We start from the raw sequence: 25,079 nt of genomic DNA on the forward strand, positions 1-25,079 counted from the left end.
CAACTAATGGAGGAGGGAGCGACTTCAAACATAAAGTGGAGAAAATGAAAAGAAAACAAGAGAGAACAAGATGACGCACATGGTACAAAGCAGCATTTCTTTAATGGACTCCATCAATAACGTTACGTTCCCAACTTTATTGTGTTTAAAAAAGAGAGTAGCCATATTATCAATCCTCAACATGGACAGAAATTAAAGGCCCCTTTTTTCCCCCCTCAAGTGCATTTTTAACAGACTTGGAATCAATGTGAAACAAATGTTTGGCAGCATCTTAATGGCATCTGTTCGGTCGACTCCTACGCCTCTGGAACAAACTCGCTCTCGCTCTTGCCACCAAGACAAACCCGCAGCCAGTTTACATTGAGACGGGTGCGCTTGCTTTTATATAAACAGACAGGCCCTGTGGCAAAGGGTTTGATTAGGAGGAGGCCCACAAATCCCATTAAAAGTCCATTCGTTGCTTTCTCGCTGTTTGTTTGAAGACAGGAAGAGTAACAAGGGAGGAGGGAGGTGACGGGTAGTCTGTTGTCGTTTTTGTACCAGTTTTTGTTTATGCAGATATCACGACGCAGCAAAAAAAAAAAGAAAAAAGAAAAAAAAGAAGGTGGTCATACCCAGTGATGTGGGCAGGAACAAGAGCCCAAGATGTGGTTTGAACAAAAACTACCTCCCCAACATGATCCAGTCACTGTCTATTAACAAGATGAAAAAAAAAGAAGGATATGTTGCTGCTTTTCAGTGTGTCCTCTGTTTCACAGTGACACAAATAACAAGTTCCACAGTCAGCCTAACAGCTCCTTGGTCTTGGCTGCAAGCTGCTTGTCGATGTCTGCTGCAATGTTGTCTGCCATCTGCTGAATCTGTGTAGGCAGAGAGAGGGGAGGAAAAAACAAAAGTAATGAAAGTTAACGCTTCAGAGAGCAGAGGTCTAATAAGAGGTGGCGTGAAACAGCTACAGAAAAGGATGAGGGTGAGCGGAGGTGAGCTCCATTTGGGTGGAGGCTAGTTTCTCATTTTGAATGTAGTTTTCAAATAAAGAAAATATGATCAATAGTTAACTTATCAGTGAAGTGGACTCACTACACTTTTCCTTATTTTCTGTAATATGTGCTGTTATGACAGTGCATGCTGATCAAGCTCAAAGAGAGCTGACATCCTATGGTCGTCTCACCAGCTCCTGCTGGTCAAACCTTCTGTTTGCAAGGGGCAGTCAATCAGGCAAATGTTTCTTAAAGTGGGAGGAGCTAAAACTGCTTGAATTGGATAGAAGATGAACTGAGAGGCTTCACCATGTCCCCGTATAAAATAAAACTTTTTGTAACTTTGCGATGATAAAGTTATCATTTGTCATCAGCTGTATCCTTTCACAGTGTTCATGTTTTGATTGCAACAGCTGGTAAACTCTAACTAGGCACTTCAGTTTGGTGGGGGGGGGTTTTGGAGGGAAAACCTCGGAGCAACACATTTCTGATGAGTTTTTCAAATATATTTTCTTAGAGTTTTGTGCAGCACAACGAAAGTGACTTCTGGTCGTGCTGCATTCAGGGAAACATATCTGACAGAGGAAAAACTATTTGATTTTTTCCTCACCTCAAGCTATACTTTTTTTTTTTTTTTTTTTAAATCTCAGGGAATCCCTCGTCTCCTACCTGTTTTTCTACGAGTCGTATTGTGTCTTCTGAGTGTGCTTCCTTTGCTTTTTTGACCTGTGTGACAGCATTAGAGCGCACTCTCCTCAGTGAGTCTTTAGCCTTGTTGCCGAGCTGTTTGGCTACCTTGGCCAGGTTCTCCCTGTGCTCCCGAGTCACTCTGCAGGAAAACGGGAAAAATGTCAGAAATGAGAGGCAAAACAAAAAAACGAGAGTGCAAAAAAATATATAATTCAAAGTTACAGGGAAAAAAAAGGGAGATGGTCTAAATACTGAAATGAGACTTCTTGCTGCATGCCAGCAGCTTTGACATCACTTTTGGCGTATGCTGCCATCTGCAAGCACAAACCGCCTGTTATGCATCTGTATTAACCATGTTTATTTAAGACAAGATGAAGTCTAATACCAGCTCGGTTTGACCGCATTTAAGCACGAGTTCGGAAGTAATTACTGTGTTTTGTAGCGTACGGTAAGAAGGTTTTATTAAAAATATCCTGGAAACAACAACATTTCAGTGAGAGACACTAACAAGCAGTCACAACTTTGTGTGGCACGAGCAAATACATTCTGAAAAACAAAATAATGAAAACTAAGGTCCTCACTTGTGCAGATGGGGACGCTAAGTGCTTATAAGCATGACGTCTGATCCTCTTAGCTCTGACTTGCAGCAACCACCAAACAATCTTCCTCAGACCTTAGAGCAGTGCCGAAACATCCGTCATCCTAACAACTTTGCATTCACTCTGCATTTGTTAATCACTTAGAAAGTCCTACTTCCCATTTCACTCTCCCTCTTTGTCCTTAATTGGCTTTTTTCCCCTTGTTTTTTGCCTCAGGGACTATTTGCAAACAATCCAAGTGCGGCGTCTATTTACTGCAAACAATACGGCCTAATTACCGATTCCAGGGCCAATCAAGAAGCGCCTTCTCTTTGGAAATGCAAATGTAGGCTTGGAGCGTGCCGAGACTGATTGCAGGGGGAAAAGCAGTCTGACTCTCGTGTCCCTCCTCTGCCAGAATAACACCTGCTGCTCCATGCGCACACACACACTCATGATAATGCATGCACATAACCACAAGACAGCATTCATGCACCGAGACGCACATGCACGTGTGTATATGTAAAAAAACATACTTTATATATACAGGCAGAGCGGTTTAGTGAGTGAGTGACTGATTGTTTTGTGTCGGGTTGTTTGATTTGGCCGGGGGAAAGAGAAAGAGACTGACCCAACCCTCACGTCGTCACACCGGGGGTCTCTATACATCTACAGGCAAAAGTCAATAAACCTGTCAGTTTAGAGCACGGAGACGAGTGGAGGAGGAAAATAGAGGAATACCAAAAGAAAAATAAAGGTGAAAGAGAAAAAAAGAAGTGAAAGACGGAAAGTGCTAAAGGGAGCAAAAATGTTTTCTGGCCTCCGGCGTGTTTGTCTGCGAGTGCGTCAAAGAGAGACTCACTTGGGAACGGGCACCTTGATGATCGTCCCGTCCACCTCTGGGTTTAAGTTCATGCTGCTCTCTCTGAGGGCACGGGTGGCCGCTGCTGTAGCCTGGGGGCACATGCACACAGACACACACAGACAGACACAGACACAGACACACACACACACACACTGGAGTGAATAAAAAGCAAATCTACAAGTGCAGGTAGTGGCTTAGCTCCAGCTGGCAATCATTAAGGTGTTGTGTGTGGTGTGTATATGGTGTGTGTGTGTGTGTGTGTGTCAGGGAAATCCCATGTAGTGTGGAATTGCCTCGGGCCACTGTCAACACTCGGCCCCGTGGGACAGGACTGAGAGGTTGCAGGGCAGGGTGGTGACTCCTGGTGACCCCACAGGAGAGTCTGCTTGTGGATGATACATCAACACACACACAAACTTTGAGTTTGTGCTCAGTTGTACTTGAAGGTTTTCTGGCAGAATCATTACCACATTATTGTTATTATTGTTATTATTATTATTAATAAAAGTTATTTATACTTTGTTCGCCTGTGAATATGGGGGGTGTATTTATGCATTGTTGTTTTATTACAATGACAAACATGTATATATTTATTCACCTTAACAGTAAATGCAAACATGTTTTACATATGTACATGACACAGACAGGAGCTATAAGATTATGAGTTACAGATGTGAAAGACTCATGAAGCATGAACTACACAAGTTATATTGAAGTATATGTAGAATGATTACTGTGTATAATTTTTTTCCCCCTCTTCGGATACACAAAACAAACACTCCTCCCTTAACACTTGTTATCTGTTGAGTCCTTACCAAGAAAATAGGAAGTGCTCAACTCTGCTCAGATCAGCAGGATGCTGTGTTTGTTGCAGGGCGCCCTCTGGTGGACAAACTATGCAACATGAACACTCACAGCATGGTTGAAGGGTGTTTCTCTCATTTTTACTTTTATGAATGCAGATACTGATATCAGCCTGCAGCTATATCAGTCACAGTCTAGAAGTAAGACCCCACCAATGGATCATTTTTTTTTATAATAATACAACATCCAACTACTGTTAGCTGCATCTCTATGGTAACCGGTGAATCCTTAAACAACAGCTTGGGATCTGTCTTGAATTTATCAAGATTTATTAATTTCCCCCCAGACTGGAGCTGTCATCATTATAATGAATTAAGATTGGGGAAGATTAAAAGGAGAGCGCTGTGTGGACACTGGTTGAAGAGGCAGCAGTGCTGCATAGAGATAGAACAACATAGGATCAGAAAAACTACTGGACCACAAACACACAACGCACAACAACAACAGTTACGTGATAAGCTGGATTTTGGTCTTTTTCCCAGAACTAAGAAATACACTTAAAACTCAAAATGACATATTAAGACACGTTTACATGTGTAAAACTGAGACATTATCTACCAAGTGAAGCTTAAGTTAAGCAATGACTGCATAGGACCATAAAGCTACAGTTAAAAGAGTGCATAGACACAATGGAGAGGAACAAAGCCACACTCCTCAAGCTAGCGCAACAGCCTCATAACTCAGTTTGCAAAGCGAGCAAATGTGCAATGCATGTGGAGAAAAAAAAAAAAAAAAAGATTTCCTCCTCTTACTTCAGCCGTCACTAACCCATCCTGTTTGCTCAACAGCTCCTTCTGGCCTCATCCACTGGGGGAAAGAAATGGCAGCAACATTAAAGGAATTTATTTGTGTGCATTAAATTAATTCAAGGGGTTTCTTTTCTTTTGTTAAAGTCATTCGGGAAACAGGCCTCCAGTTGCACTCTTTGAGCGAGGGGTGATAGATTCATCCCATACCTATGTTTGATTGTTCTCAGCATCAAATTCATCACCATTTCCCCTCTCTGACGACCACTCCGGTGGTTACTAAAACCCAAGTGGAATTTCTCTGTGAAGGCTGGGCAGGTTCTGGTTAATATGTTGGAAAGGAAGAGAAATTACACTGAAGTTTCACATCAAACGCTCACGACTTGGTTCAAAGCAAATAGGCGAAGGGAGAGGAATGTGTGTGTGTGTGTGTCTGTGTGTGTGTGTTTAAAAAAAAACATTTAATGCTTAAACATGGACACACACAAACACCAAATTGCCTCCGGATCCGAGCGTAGTGGTTAGATGTTGTTCTCTGTATCGTCCCAGCCTGCTCTTAATGAATGAATGGAAAACAATGGCAGGGCCTCTGTAGTTCCTGGTAATGGATGGGCATCATTATAAGCCTGTTAGCTCTGAGTACTGACGACTCACCTCTGTGTGGTACATGGGTAACACGGGACATGACAGGGTAGCGTGTGTGTGGATGAGTGTGTCCGTCAGTGTGTGTGTGTGGTCTGTGGTTTCTAGAGTTTCTGGGAAGGAAAAAAAAAAAAAAGAGACTCCGGATTCAGGTGGAAAACTGACTTCACAGATTTGAGGTGTTGATAAATACTTGGATTTGCATGTTGTTTGTATGCTGTGGTTTCACCTGGAGAACAAATGAGGGAAACCACAGCCCTCAGGTGACTGGCTGTGGAAATAGAAGGTGCAGGAAGATATTTAAAAACAGGTTTTTGTTTGGCAAGCTGTACTGGAAAAAAAGAAAAGGAAAGGAAAAGCTCTTGGATGTTGTGTGCGCAAAGAAGCTTCTTTTAACTTTTTTTACTGAGACAGATTTTTATTGTTTGCCTTCACTGCCTCTTCTACCCATTTTATATATAGAAGAAAAGATGTTTGCTGTATCTGCTGTCGTCACAGCCAGTGTACAGTCACTTTACTTAGGACCTGCTAATGCCCCCAATTAAGGAATCTCTGTTTTACAGAGATGAGAGCAATGAATTATTCTGCCACAGTCACATTAACCTCCTAGGACCTGGCGTCCACATATGTGGACATCACATTTTGGTTTATTTAGACCAAAATCCTCAATTTTGCTCTACAAGGGCCTGATATCCACTTACGAGGACATTAAATTGCCACTGTTCTATTGAAATTTTAAACGAATATCCTCATATGTGGCTCTTATTTTTCTTAGAAACAAAAATTTGGTAAGAAAAAAAATCTGGTAATTCTTTGTTTTTACATTCATCAGGTCCCAATCAGCCCAAATATCAAAGAGAAATTATAAATGCATGCCGTGGAAGAGTTCGGGTCTTAGGAGGTTAATGTTCAGGAACATTTCTGTAGCCAACATAGCACAACAGTAAGCTGTGCAGTTTGTCCACACACTACATAACCAGACACTTTTAACCACAGACTGCATATAAAATATTTTTGGTGTTTTTGGAGCCGCAAGTGACCGTATTTGAAAAGGTAGAGTGCTAATTTATAAGCTAATGCTAGCAAGCCTGATTATTACCCATTGTGGTTCAATCACACTTATTTACAGAGTAAAAATAGTATGGCGGCCTCTTCTAAACCTCCTAGGAAAACAATTAATGGTTGCCCGGTGATTGCAATGAGGTTTTTGCTGCTGGAGACTGACTCCTAGTAGTTGGGGTGACCAACTGGTTGCCCATGTTTTGAGGGTGTTGCTCATCCACCTGAGCAAGGACTGAGAGATTTATTAAGGTTTGCAAATAACTACAGACTGATCTGAGTCAGTCTGCACCGGTGAGTGCAACTTGTCTGCCACAGGAAACTCGACTCAATATATTCTGGTTATATTCCTACATAGAAGCAAGGTTGCTGAGTGTCTTGTTGCAGTTAAATTGCTGTTCTAAAGCAAACGTGGCACGATCTGTGGAGGAATTTCTGAATGAGTATTATGCTCATGAGGGTGAATCTGAATGTAAATGCTAATATGAATTTCTATGTATACAGACAGCAACAAAATTTTCTACAAACAACAACAGATTTGTGATTTTCACTGATTTATCACAGTACTGTAACTGTACACAGTCCTCACTGATTTATCACAATCCCCGTGTTATCAAACACAGATTACACATGATTGTCGACTGGCCCTGTTCAATCAGAGACTGACAGCAGACTGACTCCATCACTTGACTGTCCTCCGCTTTGAAGACAACTTACTGCGAGTCGTCGGAGGCCTGGTGCCCGTCTTCACAGGAAACATGACTGTGAGTTCATTGCTGTGACAGCGTACTACGGCTTCTCCCATCGTGTGACTGTAGCATGAAAAAGCTGTGTAAAGTTCAGTGACTCACACTCTACTCGTCATCATTCAGCCCTGTTTAAATGAACACTCAGTCTGAGAATCTTCGGATTAGTCACACCTGTGTTTACTGCTACTAATCTGTGTCAACACGGCTTCTGTGAAACACTGACAAGGACCGTTTTACGGCATAAGTGCTTTTATATTTCATTCATAATGTCATTTAAGTATTTTTTGCCAATATAGTTGCATAACTGTGTTGTTGGCACATTTTTTGCATTAATTGTGGCTAAACGATAAAAGTTTAACCATTCTTAACTTATCCTCCATGGTCATTTCTCAGCTTAAAGTACACTTTCTATTACAAGCAGCATCCATTAGTTCTGTCTCAACTGCCCTCGACCACAAAAAGTACAAAAGATGGAGGTAGGCTGCGTACAAACTCAAGTTATGTCACAGCGACGCAACGAAAGCAGTCCAAATATGCAATTGGAAGAATGCGTCAGGTGGATCCTTCGCAGTCCACCCAGATTCACTGCACATTGGTTAATGTAGAGTATTTTTGGAGAAAAAAAAATGACGGTGCAGGAATACAGTTTTAAAAGTAAGTGCTGGGTTTTATCTCAGTCAAACATCCAACAGTTCAAAATGTTAAAATAACAAAGAATGTTAAAATGTTCAATTCTGGCAACGTTTCAGCCAACTTATGTGACATGCAGCTCAGGTCCTGCATGCTTTTAAAGCCTTTACATTAAAACCAAAGAAGTATGTAGCTTCTGTGTGATGCTTGTGGTCACAGACAGACACCCGGTCCTAAAGAAGTCTATGGGAAAATGACCTTTAACCCTGACCTCTATAAACACTTTCCTGCTGAGATTATTCACTCAAGCACCCATTTCAGGTGATATTTTAGTCATTCTAAGTAAGGAGGATTACCCAGGATACGCTCATTTACTAACCTCTGCTTGACAAGTCATTAGCGATGAGCACTAGACCTGTGAGTCTTAACACCAATACTTATGTCCTTCACACAAACACAGTCAAGGAAAAGAAAATTCCTAACAACAAAACAAATACAGTCTATTACAGATAACTGTAAAACTAGAAAACTAGCAGCACCGTGACAGGATGTTAACACTTTTGGAGGAAAAAAAAAAACAACCACAAAAAAACTTAAACAACCACCTGAAAGATGAAGAGGGGATGTTTAGAGAGGTCTTGTTTACAGACACGGTGGAAGGGAAATGCTTGAGGGAGCAGCTCAGGAATACTGGAGCTCAACGAGTAGGAGTCTCTCTGGGAGGCTCAATGTAAACCTTAAAAAAGAAGAAAAAAAAGGAAAAAAAGGAGGCCTGGATGCCAAACTGTAGCGCTCTGGAGAGTCTGACAAAGGAGATGGCAGAGAGAGAGAAAAACTGGAGAAGGAGATGAAGGCTGTGGAGGAACAAAATAAACTGTAGGAAGAAAGAAAGTGCTGGATGAGGAAAAGGAAAAAGTTAAGGTGGCAATCAAAAAACTGAAAGAGGAGGAAAAAAGCAACTGAAGAAGGTAAAGAAAGACGTGACAGAAGCAAATAGGAAATATGACAAGAGAGAAAGAAAGATGAAAAGACTGAAGCTGAAAGGGGCCAAGAAAAGACTTAATGAAAAGCACAGGGAACCGTGGGAAGACAAGAAAGAATTGGAGGAAGTGCAAAAGGCAGTGCAAGAGTGGCTGAGAGAAGCAGAAAAAGAAAAATAAACTTGGTGAGGAAAAACAAGTTGTGGAGGACACAAAACAAGTATTAAAAGGAAGTGCAGAAGGAAACAGAGGGCAAAAAAGTGAACTGGATACAGTCAAACAAGAAATGGAAGATACAAGAAAAAAAAGGATAGGCAGGAGGAGGTGAGGAAGAACCTGATGGAGACCAATACAGAGACTGAAGATTGGACCAGATGTGAGGAAAGACAGAAAAGGATGAGAGGAAGCAGCTGAAACACAAAAAATGCAGATAGGACGGTGGAGTAGACTCCTCTTCCTTGCCACTTTCTCCTCATTGCCTCCAAGCTCCCTCCGTCTCCTTCATCCTCATCTTCTCCCTCCATCAGCCTTCTACTTTACTGCCTCTTCCTCTCAGGTATGCACAGCGGTTCAGTGACTAACATTATGTTACATGTAGTTTTCCAGGTAAACTCCATCCCAGTAGAAAACAGTAGAATTATAAACCAGTATAAATAATAATTTTTAAAAAATGAATCAAAAGAAAATAAATACATTTTTATTAAAAATCATTGAAAGTTCATGCGTGTGTCGGTGTCTCTTAATAAACAGAATACAGTAATTAGACCTCAGCATGGCTGCTGGTTGCTGGGAAAACACTGGTGGTTATGATTCAAGAAGGACTAAAGCGATTGTTTGTACGAGTGTCTGTTGTTCCCAGCCTTCCACTATGAAAAAGACCAACTTATGACATTATCTGATGATGTCACTGTGATGACATAACTGAAAAAAAAAGAGACTGTCGGGAAGTTTAGTTTTACTTTATTTTTACGATCTTAGACATAACTCCTGAGAATTGAGTCATTCTTTTTTCATAAGTGCCCGAATTTCAGAGCGGTGTTTTCCGCAGGTTGATAATATGGTGGTTGTGGGTGGTGTGGGCAGAGTTTCTCTAAACACCTCATAGGCATTCAGAGTGACTGAAATGGGCCTTTAGAACAAACTATTACCAGAATCAGCCCATCCTTACTTTTCACTCCATCTCTCTCAGGTCTGTTTGAGAGTTCAGACCTGGTATAAGGGCTTAAACTCAGACTAAGAGCTAGCTATTTAGTTTAAGAATCACCCTCAAATAAAGCAAACTGTTTAAAGAAGTGAAATCAGGTCTAAATTTGACTATTTCCTGTTGTGTGCTTCCAGATTATACCAACACCGCTGGGCTTGGTTTTTTAGTTTTTCCTCCACATAAATGACATTTTGGCATCCATCCAAAGGGGTTTAAACCAGAGCCAAATGGAAAACAAATACATGTTAATTTGGGTTTATTTACACAGGCAAAATAGTCAATTTTATTAATAAAATAGTCCTAAACAGTAAGAAATTGCACACATTTCTGTGTCTCTGTAGTGAAACCGGTGACCGTGCTTTATTGCTGTGCACAGCCAATCCCCCAAAGGCCCATAATGAGCCAGGAAAACCCTGGTTATGCATATTTCCGTATTGTATCCTGTCTGCTGCACTTTTCCTCATTCATACATATGTGCAGATATTTTCATTTGCAACATTTTCAGATCATTTTTTTCTTGTTTGTCATTTGCAAGAATAAAGGACTGTGCACATATTTCCGTTCAATATTTAATGAGATCAAAGAAAATGTAGCAGACAGCAGAGAAAGTTGAGCATATCGGTCATTAGCGTCTCTGGATATATGACTGTATAGTGACACATGCAAGCACATTCAGCTTTTCCAGACCACCAGAAAGTCTGGCCACCAAAAAACGTGAAAATCTACAGAGCAAAGGAGGCAGCGAAAAGAAGCAAAAAAAGAAAAATAATCCATTCCTTCCTAACCTGGGGGTAAAATGAGGTCATTTCCTATTCTGTGACAACTCACACTAAGACATATCCACGCTGCAGTACACACATACAGACTTTTGTTGCTATCTTTCACCCCAGAACAAAGGGCTCCCTGAGTGATCAATCAATTAGCATCTGAGACACAGCATAGTGAGAGAGAGAGGTAGGTCAGGTTTCATTTACAGAGTGATGTGAGATTCGAGTTCTGGTCTGGCTTACTTTTCCTTCTGTGAGGAGGACCATCTATCTGTCTGTGCGTCTGATTATTTTTACAAAGCTTAGTTACTGCGCGCTTGTCCATATGAGACAAACTGATACCGGTAGGAAGAAATCATAGCTGTGTGTGCTCTGTGTGTGCGTGTGCGTGTGTGTGAGAGATCGTCTTACTTCAGGGAAGCCGCTCATGTTGACCATAATGAGCTGAGGTGACTTCATGGAGATCTGGCCCAGCTGCTTGAGAGGGAACTTCCCATCTTGAGTCGTCACCACAATGTGATCCAGAGCTCCTAAACAAATACAGGTCAATGCCAGTGTTTACTTTCTTCATTTATTTACCTTCATGGACAGTTTAGGCATCATTGTGTTCTCACTGTGTGCACTGTAGCATCCCGATTTTTCCTTTGTATTCGCATCACAGGATTAACTGTTCTACTGTAAGGCAGATTTAACTTATACATTTAATGTACTTTAATTCTTTTTCTGTCTTACTGTTGTTTTTAATTATGAAATCCATCTTTCAGCAAGATATGATATGCATTGACCCCAGAATTATAATTATAGATTCATTCTCATTTTCTTTACATTTTTCTTATTCTTTTTTTTAAGTAGTATTAAGTAGTAGTTCTCCAGGCACTCTGAAGGTCTTTCAGAGTGTCTTTTTGGACATTGGCTGTTTTTTTCAATTTTTGAAGACCATAGAATCAATTTTAAAATGTATTTTAAGGCATTTTGTTACTAGCAGAAACACATAATTTGTATAGTTGAAAACTAAAAAAGCCAAACGAAACACAGTTTGATGGGAATGAAATAATAGTTTAGCACCAACAAGGTAATTCCCAAAGAGCTCTTTGCAGAAAACTTGGCAAATCATGATTAGGAGAGAGGTACAACAGTCAGCATCCACAGCCATCTTTAAAACACGGCGGAGGCTCCGTCACAGTGTGGGGACGCATTTAAGTGAGTTGTGTTGGCAGAATCGTCTCAAAATTGCTCCAGCAGCACCTGGAAAGTATCCGATTGCCAGTGGTTCATTTTTCAGCAATGGCAATGATCCCAAACACGCTGTTAATGCAGTAAAAGCATACCTGGATAGAAAAATATACAATTGAATATTGGTCGTGGACTAGCCTCCCCAATGCCTGGACCTCAACAGTGTGGGATCATTTTGATACAGAACAAAAGGCAGCCAACATTCAAAGATGAGCTTTGAATTAAACTCAAATGAAATGCCTTAAATGTTGTATTTCCATGTATATTTCAACATGTTTGAGTGAATAACTGCACCCGTTTCCCCATTTTTATAGTAAAATATAAAGAAACGGAGGCTGGCTCAAGACTTTTGCACAGCACTGTAGCTGGACATGTTTTAATAACTCATTTCTGCGCACACATGCATTCATATTCACATGCATCCTTATGGCTGTCCTCTTTTCAAAACAGTAACCTAATTATTGCCTCTCTGTGACGCATTCAGAGGAAACCTGTAAATTGTAGCTTTAAAATCAAGTGAAAGCAAATCAAAAAAAAAAAAGCAGCAGTTACCACCACGAAACAGCCCAGTTGATTACTAACAGAACAGTAACTGTGTTTCTGGTTAAAGCCAGGTTAATCATTCATTCTTGCTTCACAGATGGAAGGAAATCTATTTTTAATCACTCCATAAATCAGAAAATACTTTCAAGAGCCATAAAAAAAAAATCAAGTCTTTTGCAAACAAAGTAAAATTTGTCTCTTAAAGATATATTATCAAATGGTTCCTGTAAAAACCTTCAAAATCTAAACAGAGGAAAATAAGAGTTTGTTAGCGCTCCTAAATTGGAAGATTTCGAGCTAAGAGTATGAAAAAAAGATCTCTTTTTGATTGTGTCTTCTAAAATCCTGTACTGTAACATTCGATTTGTCAATTTTAAACCAACATTTGTATTGCAGTGATTTGCACATTTGCTTAACAAGTGAATGATTCCCAGTCTGATCCATGGAGGAGGCAAACAACGCCTTTGGGCTTGTCTCAGGAGATAAAAGAAAATCTACCAAATCAAACATGCTACGGCGACTACTTACGAGTAACAAAGCAGCTGCAAGTAGCTTTATATCACTTTAAAAATCAATCAGAGGCTTTTTTTTCATTACAACCTTTCTGAAAATATATGTATGATAATACAGATGGAGTATTTTGTCATTAGATATTAACTACTTTGGAAGAACGACCAACAGACCAGTTTTGGTCCCAAATGTGTATTTTGGAGCTTAAGCTATGGAAGCAAAATAGCTGAAATTGAAAAATAAAAATGGTCTGACTATAGAGTTTCACCCTGTGTGTTAACACCAGCACTGGCACATAGTTAATAAGATGTTGCTATGGTGTAATGGAATAGATGAGGGGAAAAATCATTTAGTTCTTTGGACAGATTAACAGATAGACAGAGGAACGTGCAATAGCACAGTAAAAAAATATTAATTTTGAGACCACTGTCAGACTCTTAAAAGTTTCCATGATCTATTGTCTCCCCTCTTTGTCAACACTGAACGAAACTAATGCATGTTTGCCAACACAAGCTGACTTCTGTCCCTCCCTCCCTCTCTGCATCCACCCACTCCTCTCCATCCTCCATCTGGCTAACTTCAGACGCGCTTGTTTCCTTCTTCTCCACCTCTGCCTTACATCACTCCCTCCCGGCTCACCCGGTGGGGGACTGCGCTAGTGGTGTGTGATTGTGGAAATGTGAGGTGAACCGAAGGTGAGCCAGTGGTGTAGTTTTCTCTAAAAGATCAATTTATCATATGATTTCAAGGGTTAAAAGAGAGAGACATATCCAATCAAAAAATAAGATACAGCTGCAATGAATTAAAAATAAAAGGTTGGTATGATGTGATAACATGGATATCAGCTGACACGCTGCCTATTATACCGTCTCCCTTTTTTACTTTGTCCCTCTGTGTACATGCAGACAGCTCATGCCCATATCTCTGCCTGTCTGACTTTGTTACCTGCACCTTCACAACGAGCACCAGCACATCTGCAAGTACTTTAAGCAGGCAGGCCGGCAGACAGTCGGTCATTGCTACAAAGATGGATGGTGAGAGGGGGTGGCAGCTGGTTGAGATATCGGATGAAATTTGGCTAAAATGCTCTTTATTTTTTAAACACGTTGAGTTTTTAACGATACCAAAAACAGATTTTAAGCTGTATGCTGCGTCTGGGTGTTGGTGTAATCAGGATACGTACCACGTTAATTTGCACTTTTTCCCTCCTTTGTGTCTTGTCAGGCCAAATTCTCCTTTTAAAAAGGTGCTGTAAAAATTTATATCAGTTCCCATCTCCTTCGCCTATCTCAGCGAGTGTTTGTCTGAACCGTTGCAAACTTGCTGGCTGTAATGTCGTTCACCCGAGTAAGCCCAGTGCTCAGTTTGAGGTTGTTTGGATGAGCAGTTCTCCCTTTCCTGGAGTGACTGCTGCCTGCTCCAGTCAGTTTTTTGAGGAAAGGGGTACTGTGCAAAAGTCTTGAGCCACCTCTCATGGCTTTATATTTTGCTTCCAAGAAGCCAGACTTTATTGTAATTCTTATAAAAGTGATCTTGATCAATATTTCTCATTTTCCTTGAACAATGACTCATTTTCAGTCCAGTCTTCGTACCCCATTTTTTTGTAATTATTTAAGTCACTTAACACTGTCCTAAGAATCGTTCAAGGATGAACGCCCAACCTAACAAAACACCAATTTTAAATGCACTTTTTTGCTGAAATGAAATTTGCACCAATTTATATTTTTGCACCAACGAGGTGATTACCAAAGAGTTACTAACTGAAAACCTGTCATATATTGGCATGGAGCGCTGTGCAGTGTATGCCAAATTACAGTAGAACAGGAATGAATCCACTCTTAGCAACAGTTCTTAATGGGATGCAAATCCAAGTGGAAATTTTTCAAATTATCATCAGTATGTATGAAGGAGATCAAGACTAGGCTACAACAGTGAGTGTTTACAGGCATCTATAAAATATAGTGGAGTCTCTGTCATCTTCTGATTGACAGTGGTTCATTTTTCACCATAACGATAATTCCAAGCATACTTTCACTGTAGTAAAAGCACATCTGCACAGAAAACACACTGGAGCACTGTCAGTCATGGATTGCCTCCCCAGAGCTCAGACCTCAATATTACTGAAGCAGCTTGGGGTCGCATTGACAGAGAACAGAATAAAAGGCAGCCAACAACCAAAGAAGAGCTCTGAATGTCCTACAAGTAGCCTGGAGAACTATTCCTGAGGACTACATAAAGACATTCTTAGAAAGTGTGACTAAGAGAGTTCAGGCTGTGTTGAAGAATAAAGATGATTACATCAAATACTGACTTTCAAACTTGTACAAACTGACTTTGGATTTGCAAGTCTCCAATTTTCCGAGCAAAATAACAAAACGAGGAGCGGCTTAAAACTTCTGAACAATAGTGTAAATGGTTTTTGTTTCACATAACAGCAAAGCTGTGGAGTAATAATACTGCATCTGTGTGTGCTGACCGGTGTTCTCGTTTACACGTGAAAAGCTTTACTTCTGCTCAGATTGTTGAGGACAAAATGTTGCACCTATTTGAATCCAATGAAAGGCAGCACTATGATTTTGTGTAAGTGCTCTGACCTGTGCCCGGTTGTGTCTGATTATAAGTGTCCTTGTTAGAAGAAATTTACAAATATAGGTGCTGTCGAGAAATGCCAACAGCACAAAAAGGGCGATTACCAACATAAGCCACCATTTTCTGACGCGCTACAAACACTAAATATGTTGGATTAGTGCATTTTTTTTGCGCTGTCCTAAATCATACATCGGCTTCTTAGTCATGAAAACTTTGAGACCTCCAGTCCAACCCTAAACTAAACTAAACTCTGGGGTTTTCCTGCATATAAAATTCTGTTCTATTGGCCTTCTTCCAAAAGAAAATCACCAGGGCTGTGATAAATTAATACTTCAGGCGTTTCTTTTTAAAGTGGTTTTATTTTATTTACTCCAGGATAAATATGCTTTTCTTTATCAAATGGCCAGGGGTAAAAGGAAAATGTATATAGCTCTGTTAAGTAAGACTCATTACCGTATGTGGACTGATGTGCTTTTGTGTGTAGTCTCAGCACAGAGCCGCGTTTTCAGCCAGGAAAAACTCGGTAAACCTAATTCTAAAGTTTCCCTAAAACCAAGTCTTCACCCTCAAACAGGCTTTTGAAGGAGTGTGAAAAAAAGGAGGCAGGCCAAAACACTCTTTTACAAAAACCTGTAAAAATTTCATAAATCTGAAGTCCAAAACCAGTTCTCACAAAGACAGCTGGACATGTTTTTATTCAGTTTAATTTCTGCAGATCCACGCTCCAAACCAGCTCAATCACACACACACATGCATCCAATGAGTGCATCCTCATAGCCGTGCTCTTTCCAAAACGGTAATTTAATGATTTCCTACATGTGATGTGACCAGCGGGTGTCCACATACATTGCAGCTTGGGCGGATTACAATTACCGCAATGAGAGTATATGCTGATTAAAAGCTTAAGAAATGGCGATATCCATGTTTCAGCTAGTTGTTTTTACCCGTCTGCGAGAAACAAGAATGTGAAGTCTACTTTAAACAATGTTTTCTTGGACACAGCGCTAGTTTCCAAGTCACATTACCCATCTGCGATGACCATGAGATGGTGGGCGTAGCACTGATCTCCCTCTCTCTGCATTTATCTGTCTGACTTTCTGCTACGTGTTTGCCGCACACATAAGTACAGACTCATGGCAACAAACAGCAGTACATACAGTCATACACTCACTCTCATAAGTTTAATGAGAGCCAGATGAGAGGTTCATGAACAACACACACACACATACACTCGAACAGCTGACGTCATCCCATTCCACCATCTCATCTCTGCTGTCAACTCTAAGTCCTGCTGCCTCCCTGGATTACTGTCCAGCTGGACAGAGGAGAGGGGGATGAATGGACCAGAGGAAAGGAGCGAGGGATATATAGATTAGGGGGAGGGGACACAGGAAGGATGACAGAACAGAGGGATTGATGCAAAAACAGAAAGGACTGGAAAAAGAGGAAGCGATGAAGGGAACTTTTAACTGAAACGCGTTATAAAATTGTAAAAACGTGGTTTAAAAATTTCTTATGTGGTCTTATCTAGTCAAAAGACAAAGCATGAAGCTGAGAAGCACTGGAAAATTATAAGACAAAAGTAATAGAGGGAGGGCTCCACACAGAAAATGACTCAGAGCAAAAATCAGTTGAGTGATAACCGGATTAGAAAAAAGAAAAGTTGGGAATGTGAAAAGCAAAGCTGGACACTGAAGGGTTAATGATATTGTATGTGTCTTCATTCTGTGTAAAAAAAGAAAAAAAAGGAATACTACACTAAAAGCAAATCAGATACGTGTGCGGAAGAAAAGTGGAACAAATTCAAAGTAATTTCAGTTTGAAGTCCGATTCAGGCAGCTGCCTCGTCCCCCGGGAGCTTCCATTACACACCCCACCTCTGACTCCCCGAGCGCGCCCCCATTTATTAAAATGCAGAGAGAAAAAAAAAAAAGAAAAAGGCTGTGACCTGGATGTACTTGGGGAAACAGGGGCCAAGGCGGGGTCAAGGTAACATCAAATAGGGATCTCTTTATGCTAAGCCTTTTGGCGCCGTGTCCGAGAAAGACTTTGATTCCAAAAGTTTTAAAAACGTTAAGAAAAAGCCCCCCTGTTAACTACAGTGCACACTGCGCACACTATATTTGGACAGTTACCTATTTTTTCCCTCCATTATGTTAATTCTGAAACGAAATAATGGATACCACATTAAATGTCTTCCTCTGGCATTAATATAACCCCAAAAAACTCATCTGTCTTCATCATAAATACATATTTTCCTTTAAAGATGTGAACAAGAGCAACTTTTCACATTTTAGGATGAAAATTAGCCCCAACCCCCCCTCTCAAAAACATGCATGCAGCTCACCTAAACACTCTAAGGTTTCAGCTGTAATTCGAGCAGGTTTGCAGAAATCTGAAAAGAACTAAGTGGGAGACGTAATTCTTTTAACAGCTTAGGAGCACAAAAGTAAATGGAAAGATGCCCGTGAAGGAAAACAATAATAATAAATGCTTTTGGAAGAATCATTTACACCATTACCAGCATGATGTCTATCGACTTCTCCAAGGCTTTAACTGTTTATCGTCATCGTCTTTTAGATTCTCTCTCTCTCGCTCTCGTTCAATTTTAATGGATCGTTTAATGGATCGTTTACATGACCCCACTTGACTCAAAACCTACAAAGTTTGATCAGAATTGATTGAAGACCTTTCAAACTATCAAACCTCCCTGGTGGTGGTAAAGATGAGCAGAGGTTTCTCCAACTTGTCATCATCTGCAGTACATAATATCATTAAAAGACTCTCTGTATGGTGACATCATCAAAAAGTAATATTGGCCGCCTGTGATCTCCGAGCTCTCAGGCAATGTGGATTAAAGACTGATATGATTCTGTCTTTGAAATCACTGCATGGGCTCAGGAACATTTCAGAAACCACCGTGTGTGAACACCGTTCACCGTGATGGCCACAAATACAGGTTAAAGCTCTGTCAGAAGAAGCCACACGTGAACGCGATCCAGGAATGCTGCCATCTTCTCTGTGCCAAAGCTCGGCAAAGTGGAAAACTGTTCTGTTGTCAGATGAATAAAAATGTGAAATTCTATTTGGAAAACATGGACACTGGACTACACAGGAGAGGGACCGTCTAGCTTATTATAAGTACTCGGTTCAAAAGCCGGCATCTCAGATGGTGCATTAAAGCCTACAGAACTGGCAGCGTGTACATCTGGAAAGGTACCATCAACGCTCAATGGTTTTAGAGCAACATGTGCTTCAATTCAGACATCATATCTCAACCAGTCAGTAGCATGGCTTTGTAGCAGAAGGGTGCGGTGCTGAACTGGCCTGCTGGCATTTCAGACCTTTGACCAGCTGAAAATGAAAAATATGACAAAAAAAGACCTGGGACTGCTTAGCTAGAAACTCATAGCAGACACAAATGGGACAACATTCCTCTCCCAAAAGTCCACAGCTGGACTCCTCAGTCACCAGATATTTACAGACTGTTGTTAAAAGAAGAGAGGATGCAATGCAGTTTAAAGCTTTTTTGAGACTTGTTGCTGCAACCAGATCTCAAATTCAAAATAAGACAATAATTTTCTTAAAATGTTAGATTTCCTCAGTTGAAATAGTTGATATTATCTATGTCAGGGGTGTCAAACTCAAATACGCAGTGGGCCAAAATTCAAAACTGGAACAAAGTCGCGGGCTAACGTTAATATTTATTGAAATATATTTATTCCTCCAGATATAAGAATGAATCTTTTCTTATGGACTCAAACACGTTTTGCTGAAAAACTGAATATGGAACAAGCAAAGCTTAATACTAAACAATATATATATATATATATATATATATATATATTAGCTGTATAATACCAGTAGGCCAGCTCTGATAGTAATTTGGTATGGCTTCGCGGGCCAAATGTAATTAGGCTGCGGGCCAAATTTGGCCCGCGGGCCAGAGTTTGACACCTATGATCTATGTTCTATTTTAAAATGTTGTTTCTGCATTTTGTTTCCATTCACATTTCACACAGAATCCACATGCCTTTGTGGAATATTCCTCTTTGTGATATCCTTGTTATGTGAGGCACTGGTGAGCTTTTCTGTGCATGAACAAAAGCTGGAAGAGCACACAGGTAAAGTTTAGCTGCCACGTGTTTAACTGTCTTAATGTTTTCAGTCTGGACTGTACGTACATGAAGTGATGTCTGAACGTTTCTTTTAACTTTAGAGGTAATGCTTTCATGCTTTATCTGCCTTGTTGGTAACCCTTTGTTCTCTGCTTTGAACTTTGTACTAAAACAACGAGGAATGAAAGGCACAGTCCAAAAAAGAAAGAAAGAAAAGTACGATAAGCTCACTACCTGGCGAGGTTCGGATGCTGAGGTTTCGTGTGAAGTCATCTTTGAGCGAATCGAGAACAGTGGTCATGTCCTCCTTCACTTCATCCAGACTGATGATGTCTTCCACCAGAGATGAATTAATGTTCACCTTCCCTGACTGGCCCTTTGCCTTGGCTTTGAAGATTAAACGAGAGAAAGAAGGAAAAAACAGAGGGAAGAGTGGAGACTCATCTAGATAAATAACACCACATTTGTGCCAGCAGAGTCATGGAAGTTGTACAAGTTAACTTCAGCAATCTCCTCACTGACCTTTGGCCTTTTTGGTGGCATAGAGCCTGATGCATACAGCAGGAGCAGGGTGGTGGAAAGCGTCAGGAGCCAGAAGAGGCCTAAGGCTGACTCTGGATGTGAGCGGAGACCTGGCATGTCGCAGCAGGGGCTGACACAGGAGAGGCCGCAGCAAGCTCAGATGATTCAAAGCCATAACTGTTGACACAGAAAGGGGGTAAAAAAAGAGTTTAAATTAACAAAACATTTTAAAGTAGATAAATGCTATACAGCTGATTTTGGAAGGGCAACATGTGATTACATTCGACAGAGCTACAATTCAATCAGAAAAGCAGTTGAAAGCACAGCTGGTAATATTAATCAAAATGAGGTAATAGCTCATATCAGCCAGCAGGAGGTAGGCCTTCATCTTCTTCTAACAGTACAGTACCGTAGTCTGTGTGCACCTCAGTAAATGCATGATAATTGCTGACAGAAGTGCAACTAAATCAAAATGAATGCAACCTACTAATCTGTCATCTGCTACATTTGCTTTGTAGCATTTCTGTTACGGTCTCCATAAATTATTAAAGCATTCAAATCAAATAAAAGGGATTGACTTGCAGATGAATGATCAATATTTGCTCTTTTGTAAGTAAATGAAACCTGTTATTAAGCGAGAGCACATAATGGTGTACACATAATGACATCATAAACTAATGTTTGCTTGATAAACAGCTGATCTGATCTAATTTTTTCCAAATTTCTGTAACTAATTTTTTTCCCTGTGAGGTTTATAAGTGATCTTTTACTCTATGTTTCTGACTGTGAACATGCTGCTATGTTACACTATCCGGTAGAGGTTTTTTCAGTCCCTTTGCCACGGTTGTGTAAATTCAAGTACCTAGCCGTGCAGATTGTCTTTACAAATGTTCACTCTAAAGAGCTCGAGCGTGGTGCTGTAACAGGATGCCGCTGTTTCAAAAAGTCACTTTGTGAAAGTTCTTCCCTTGTAGATCTTCCACAATCAGCCCTGAGTGGAGTGATATTATTGCAAAATAGAAGCTTTTAAATACCACAGCAACACAGCCAAGGAAGCACGGTGGTTAGCACTGTCGCCTCACAGCAAGAAGATCCTGGGTTTGAATCCAGCTGGGGCCTTTCTTGCATGTTCTTCCTGTGTCTGCACACAGTCCAAAGATGCACATGGGGTTAGGTTACTAGGTGATTCTAAACTGGTCGTAGGCGCAAAGGTGAATGGTCTCGATAACTGTTCATACCTCCTCTGGTATTAACATCAGCACAAAAACTGTGTGCTCAAAGTGTCATGGAGTGGGTTTGTGTAGGTGGTCAACTACGTTTATCCTTATAGTGTATCTAAGTCTTTCTTTTTCCCCACTCTGTGCAAACGTAAACCTGCCAGGGACTGCAGATGAAAATCAGCCAGTGTAACTAAAGCACATTTACATGAGTCTCGGTGTACATGTTAATGTGCACGATCCCCTTAAAACATAATAAAAAAAGAAATAAACTCTTTTCATGAATAATCATGTGCGTGTTTGGGTTGTGAAACAGATAAAAGCCTATGAATAAGAAATTCTTGAGAGCAGCTCAAAAATTACTCATCAACTGATCTAAATAACAGTTTATTATTTTTCTGGTATTCCAAAAAAAAATGAATCCTTTCCACCTGAATTACAGCCCATGCATTTGACCAGAGTTTCTCTCGAAGTAGAACAGAGACGGTTGGTTCTTATAAATCCATCCACACATCACTGTTTTTGTGAAGCTTTCAACAGTCAGCTCTACCACCTACATTACATTCAGTTACACTCATACACTTAAAAACATGCCATTTCTCATAAATCTGTGGGATAAAGCTAACCATTATCTCAGCCCACGCGCACTCGTCTGGGCATTCCTGAGGGGGGAACCTCCCATTCAAAAAACCCCCCAAAAAAACAGCAGGCCCTGCCTTTCAATGGACGAATCACACCCCACCTCACAAATAGGCTCTTGACTGTGAACTGTGTCACTGACCCTCGGTGTGCACACACAAGTGCAGAAAAGCACGGAGATATTTAAGCCCCCCAGACACAAACAAGACTAAAGCCTGTCTTTCACAGTCAGTGGTTGTGAACAGCGTGCGGTGCACTGCTGCCCGCCTGACATCTTCTATTGTGCCTCGTGTATTTATAACTGCGACCTGTGAGGGGAAACACACCGTCTGAACAGTCTGAATACCCAAATTTAACATTTTAAGTCAAAGGCTGTGTCACAGTGAGCTTTAAACAAGCTACTGGGTGTGGTTTGTCTCCAACCAGACATGACACTGACCTCACTGTTCACCATTATACCTCCAGCTACCACTAATCCCCGGAGTCAATCCAACGCTCACTCCAGATATTAACCAACATCCAAACTCATTCCTGCGGCAATATTTAGGCTACACAGTACACCACCACCTCCAGTACAAGCCCAAAACAGGTATCCACGGCTGGCAGGTTTCCCAGCAAGTATGATGCGACACGCCACAATGTGGCAGAGACGATAGGCCGAGATGCGGGACGGTGACAGATCTCTTTAAGAAGCCAGCCGAGCAGAAAGAGTGAGGCACAGGTGTTCAGTGGGATACTGTAGCCTCACGTCCTGTAGATTTCACACACACGGCAGCAGCTGCAGACACACCCTGCGTCTTCCAGCAGCAGAAACCAGCTGGTGAACCCGCATGCTCTGTCTCCTTTCGCTCTGCAGCCTGAGCAGCGAACAACACAGCAGAGTATCTGATGATGTTCTGCATGGCTCTGCCTCCTCAAACAAGATGTTCATGCTGGGAGCGAAACAAATTATTTTCTTCTCATTAAAAACCATTGAGCACACCTGGTTTAGTGTGTAATGAATTCCTAAACTTTCCTCAAATGTTCTTTTTTGCCTAATACCAAAAATGCAAAAGATCCCCATATTTTAGAAGCAGGCACCAGACAATACTTCACATTGTTACAGGCTTGAGGATGCGATCAATTCAAACTAATCATTTCATCACATAGTAGCACTGCAGTTCGACTGATATAACAATCAATCAGCATAATGTGTTGATGAATATGTTTTTACCACAGCATAATGTAGAAATGATGAAATGGAGACTCATTTCTCTGGTTTGTTCCCCCAGATCTCTTCCTTCCTTCGTCCTCTGGCCTGTGACCAAGTCTTAGTACCCAGTGTTGAAAGGTGCAGCTGGAGTAGAGAAAAGGTTCTCTGGCAGAGCTTTACTCAACGAAGCAAAAGTGCCACTATTGCCAAAGTGTTTTTTTTTCTTGGTTTTTTTAACCATCATAATACAAAAACAGGAGTGGCACACAGCTGTTTATTTTGGGTGATTGAATGCGTGACTAAACCTTCTTGTCTTCACACTCTGTGTGCCATTAAAAGAAGGTTTGATATCTTGCCACACTGTCTCATGTTGTGAATTTAATTTTGAAAAAAGTCCCAAATATTGAAAATAAAAGTCACAAAGAATGTTATATCTGTGATAATGAACACAATTTATACAGTAACAATTCATAATTCAGCTTTGTCACACGTCATATTTAAATGACATGGCTTTACAATTAGACAAAGGCACGTGTCTCATCCCTGCTTCCCCCATACACTCTGTCTACAGAGAAAAAGAGAAAATATCCAGTCAGCAGCAGTTCTCTGGTTGAATTGTCTCTGGAGGCCAGAGAAAAATGGTCAGACTGCTTCAAGGTGACAGGAAGATAATAATAACTCTGATAGCTACTAGTTACGACCAAGGTATAGACAACAGCATCACTGAGTGCACAACACGCCGAACACTGTGGGATACAGGAGCAGAAGACCACACTGGGTGCCATTCCTGTCTGCTAAGAACAGGAGAGCGAGGCTATAATAAACGCGATCTCTCCAAAATTAGACACCAGAAGACTGGAAGAGGTTTCCTGGTCTGATGAGTCTTGATTTCTGCTGCAGCATGCATCCATCCTGCCTCAAATCAGCAATGATGATGCAACCCATGGCGCAGTTTCAAATAGCTCAAATAGCACCAAAAAGCACTGGTTTCTTGAAAATGACAGTGGGTTTACTGGACTCAAATGGCAACCAATCCAATACAGGCAAGATGAACCTAATATCCAGTGAGTCTAAATATGTAAAAAAAAAGGAACTATTGCTTATGTACATGTTTTAATGGACCTTTTCACAGACTTCCTGTTACCCAGCTGGGTATGAAAGTGATAATTTGTAGTTTTTCCGACTATAAGAGGACAAACTAGAGCAATATGACACAGCATCACCTAGTTTTACTGACACCAACAGTAACTTCACAATTAATCAAATCAAACACACAAATCAATAAGAAACGTGCGCCCCAGCTATCTATGGGGCAAATCACATGCGCAACTTAACATGACGTTAAAAATTCATGTGTTTTTATATTATTGTGGACTCGGTCCTGCATACGGCACCAGAATGATTCGGTGCAAATTTCACAGCAGTTGGGAGCTATCATACAAGCCCATGCACATTTAGGTTTACTAACTGTACGACTCTATAGCTGAGGGGTTGAGAAGGTCAGTAAGACTTCTCTCCATTCTTACAGGGGGCAAATTGAACCAAACTGAACTGTGTTCAGCACAGTGCTACCCTTAATTTCAACAACAACCCAGCAAAATAAAAGCCTCAACTGTAAAGTGCACCAGAACACACACTTACTTCAAAAAGTCTTCACAGAAGCGTGTCAGCCTGGGCAAAAGCCATCGGGGAAAACGCGTTTGACATCTATTTCGTCATCACTACGGGACTGTATGTTATGGCCACCTGGTAGATGTTCGAT

General features: G+C 40.8%; 1 protein-coding gene across 1 annotated transcript; it reads right to left on the minus strand.

Moving 5' to 3' along the window:
* Positions 1-83: 83 nt before the first annotated feature.
* On the minus strand, positions 84-25,058 carry mrrf (mitochondrial ribosome recycling factor). The gene is made up of 7 exons (XM_084935050.1): positions 24,959-25,058; positions 20,270-20,446; positions 19,982-20,134; positions 11,166-11,284; positions 3,111-3,202; positions 1,650-1,809; positions 84-860 (listed from the first exon to the last, which is right to left on the minus strand). Exons 2-7 carry the CDS (start codon positions 20,442-20,444, stop codon positions 783-785), a joined length of 777 nt encoding a protein of 258 aa, XP_084791176.1. The 5' UTR covers positions 20,445-20,446; positions 24,959-25,058; the 3' UTR covers positions 84-782.
* Between the last annotated feature and the right edge of the window lie 21 nt (positions 25,059-25,079).

This window comes from Perissodus microlepis, chromosome 7 (assembly GCF_051167445.1).
Source record: "Perissodus microlepis isolate ML-2025 ecotype Zambia chromosome 7, ASM5116744v1, whole genome shotgun sequence".
Lineage (NCBI taxonomy): Eukaryota > Metazoa > Chordata > Actinopteri > Cichliformes > Cichlidae > Perissodus > Perissodus microlepis.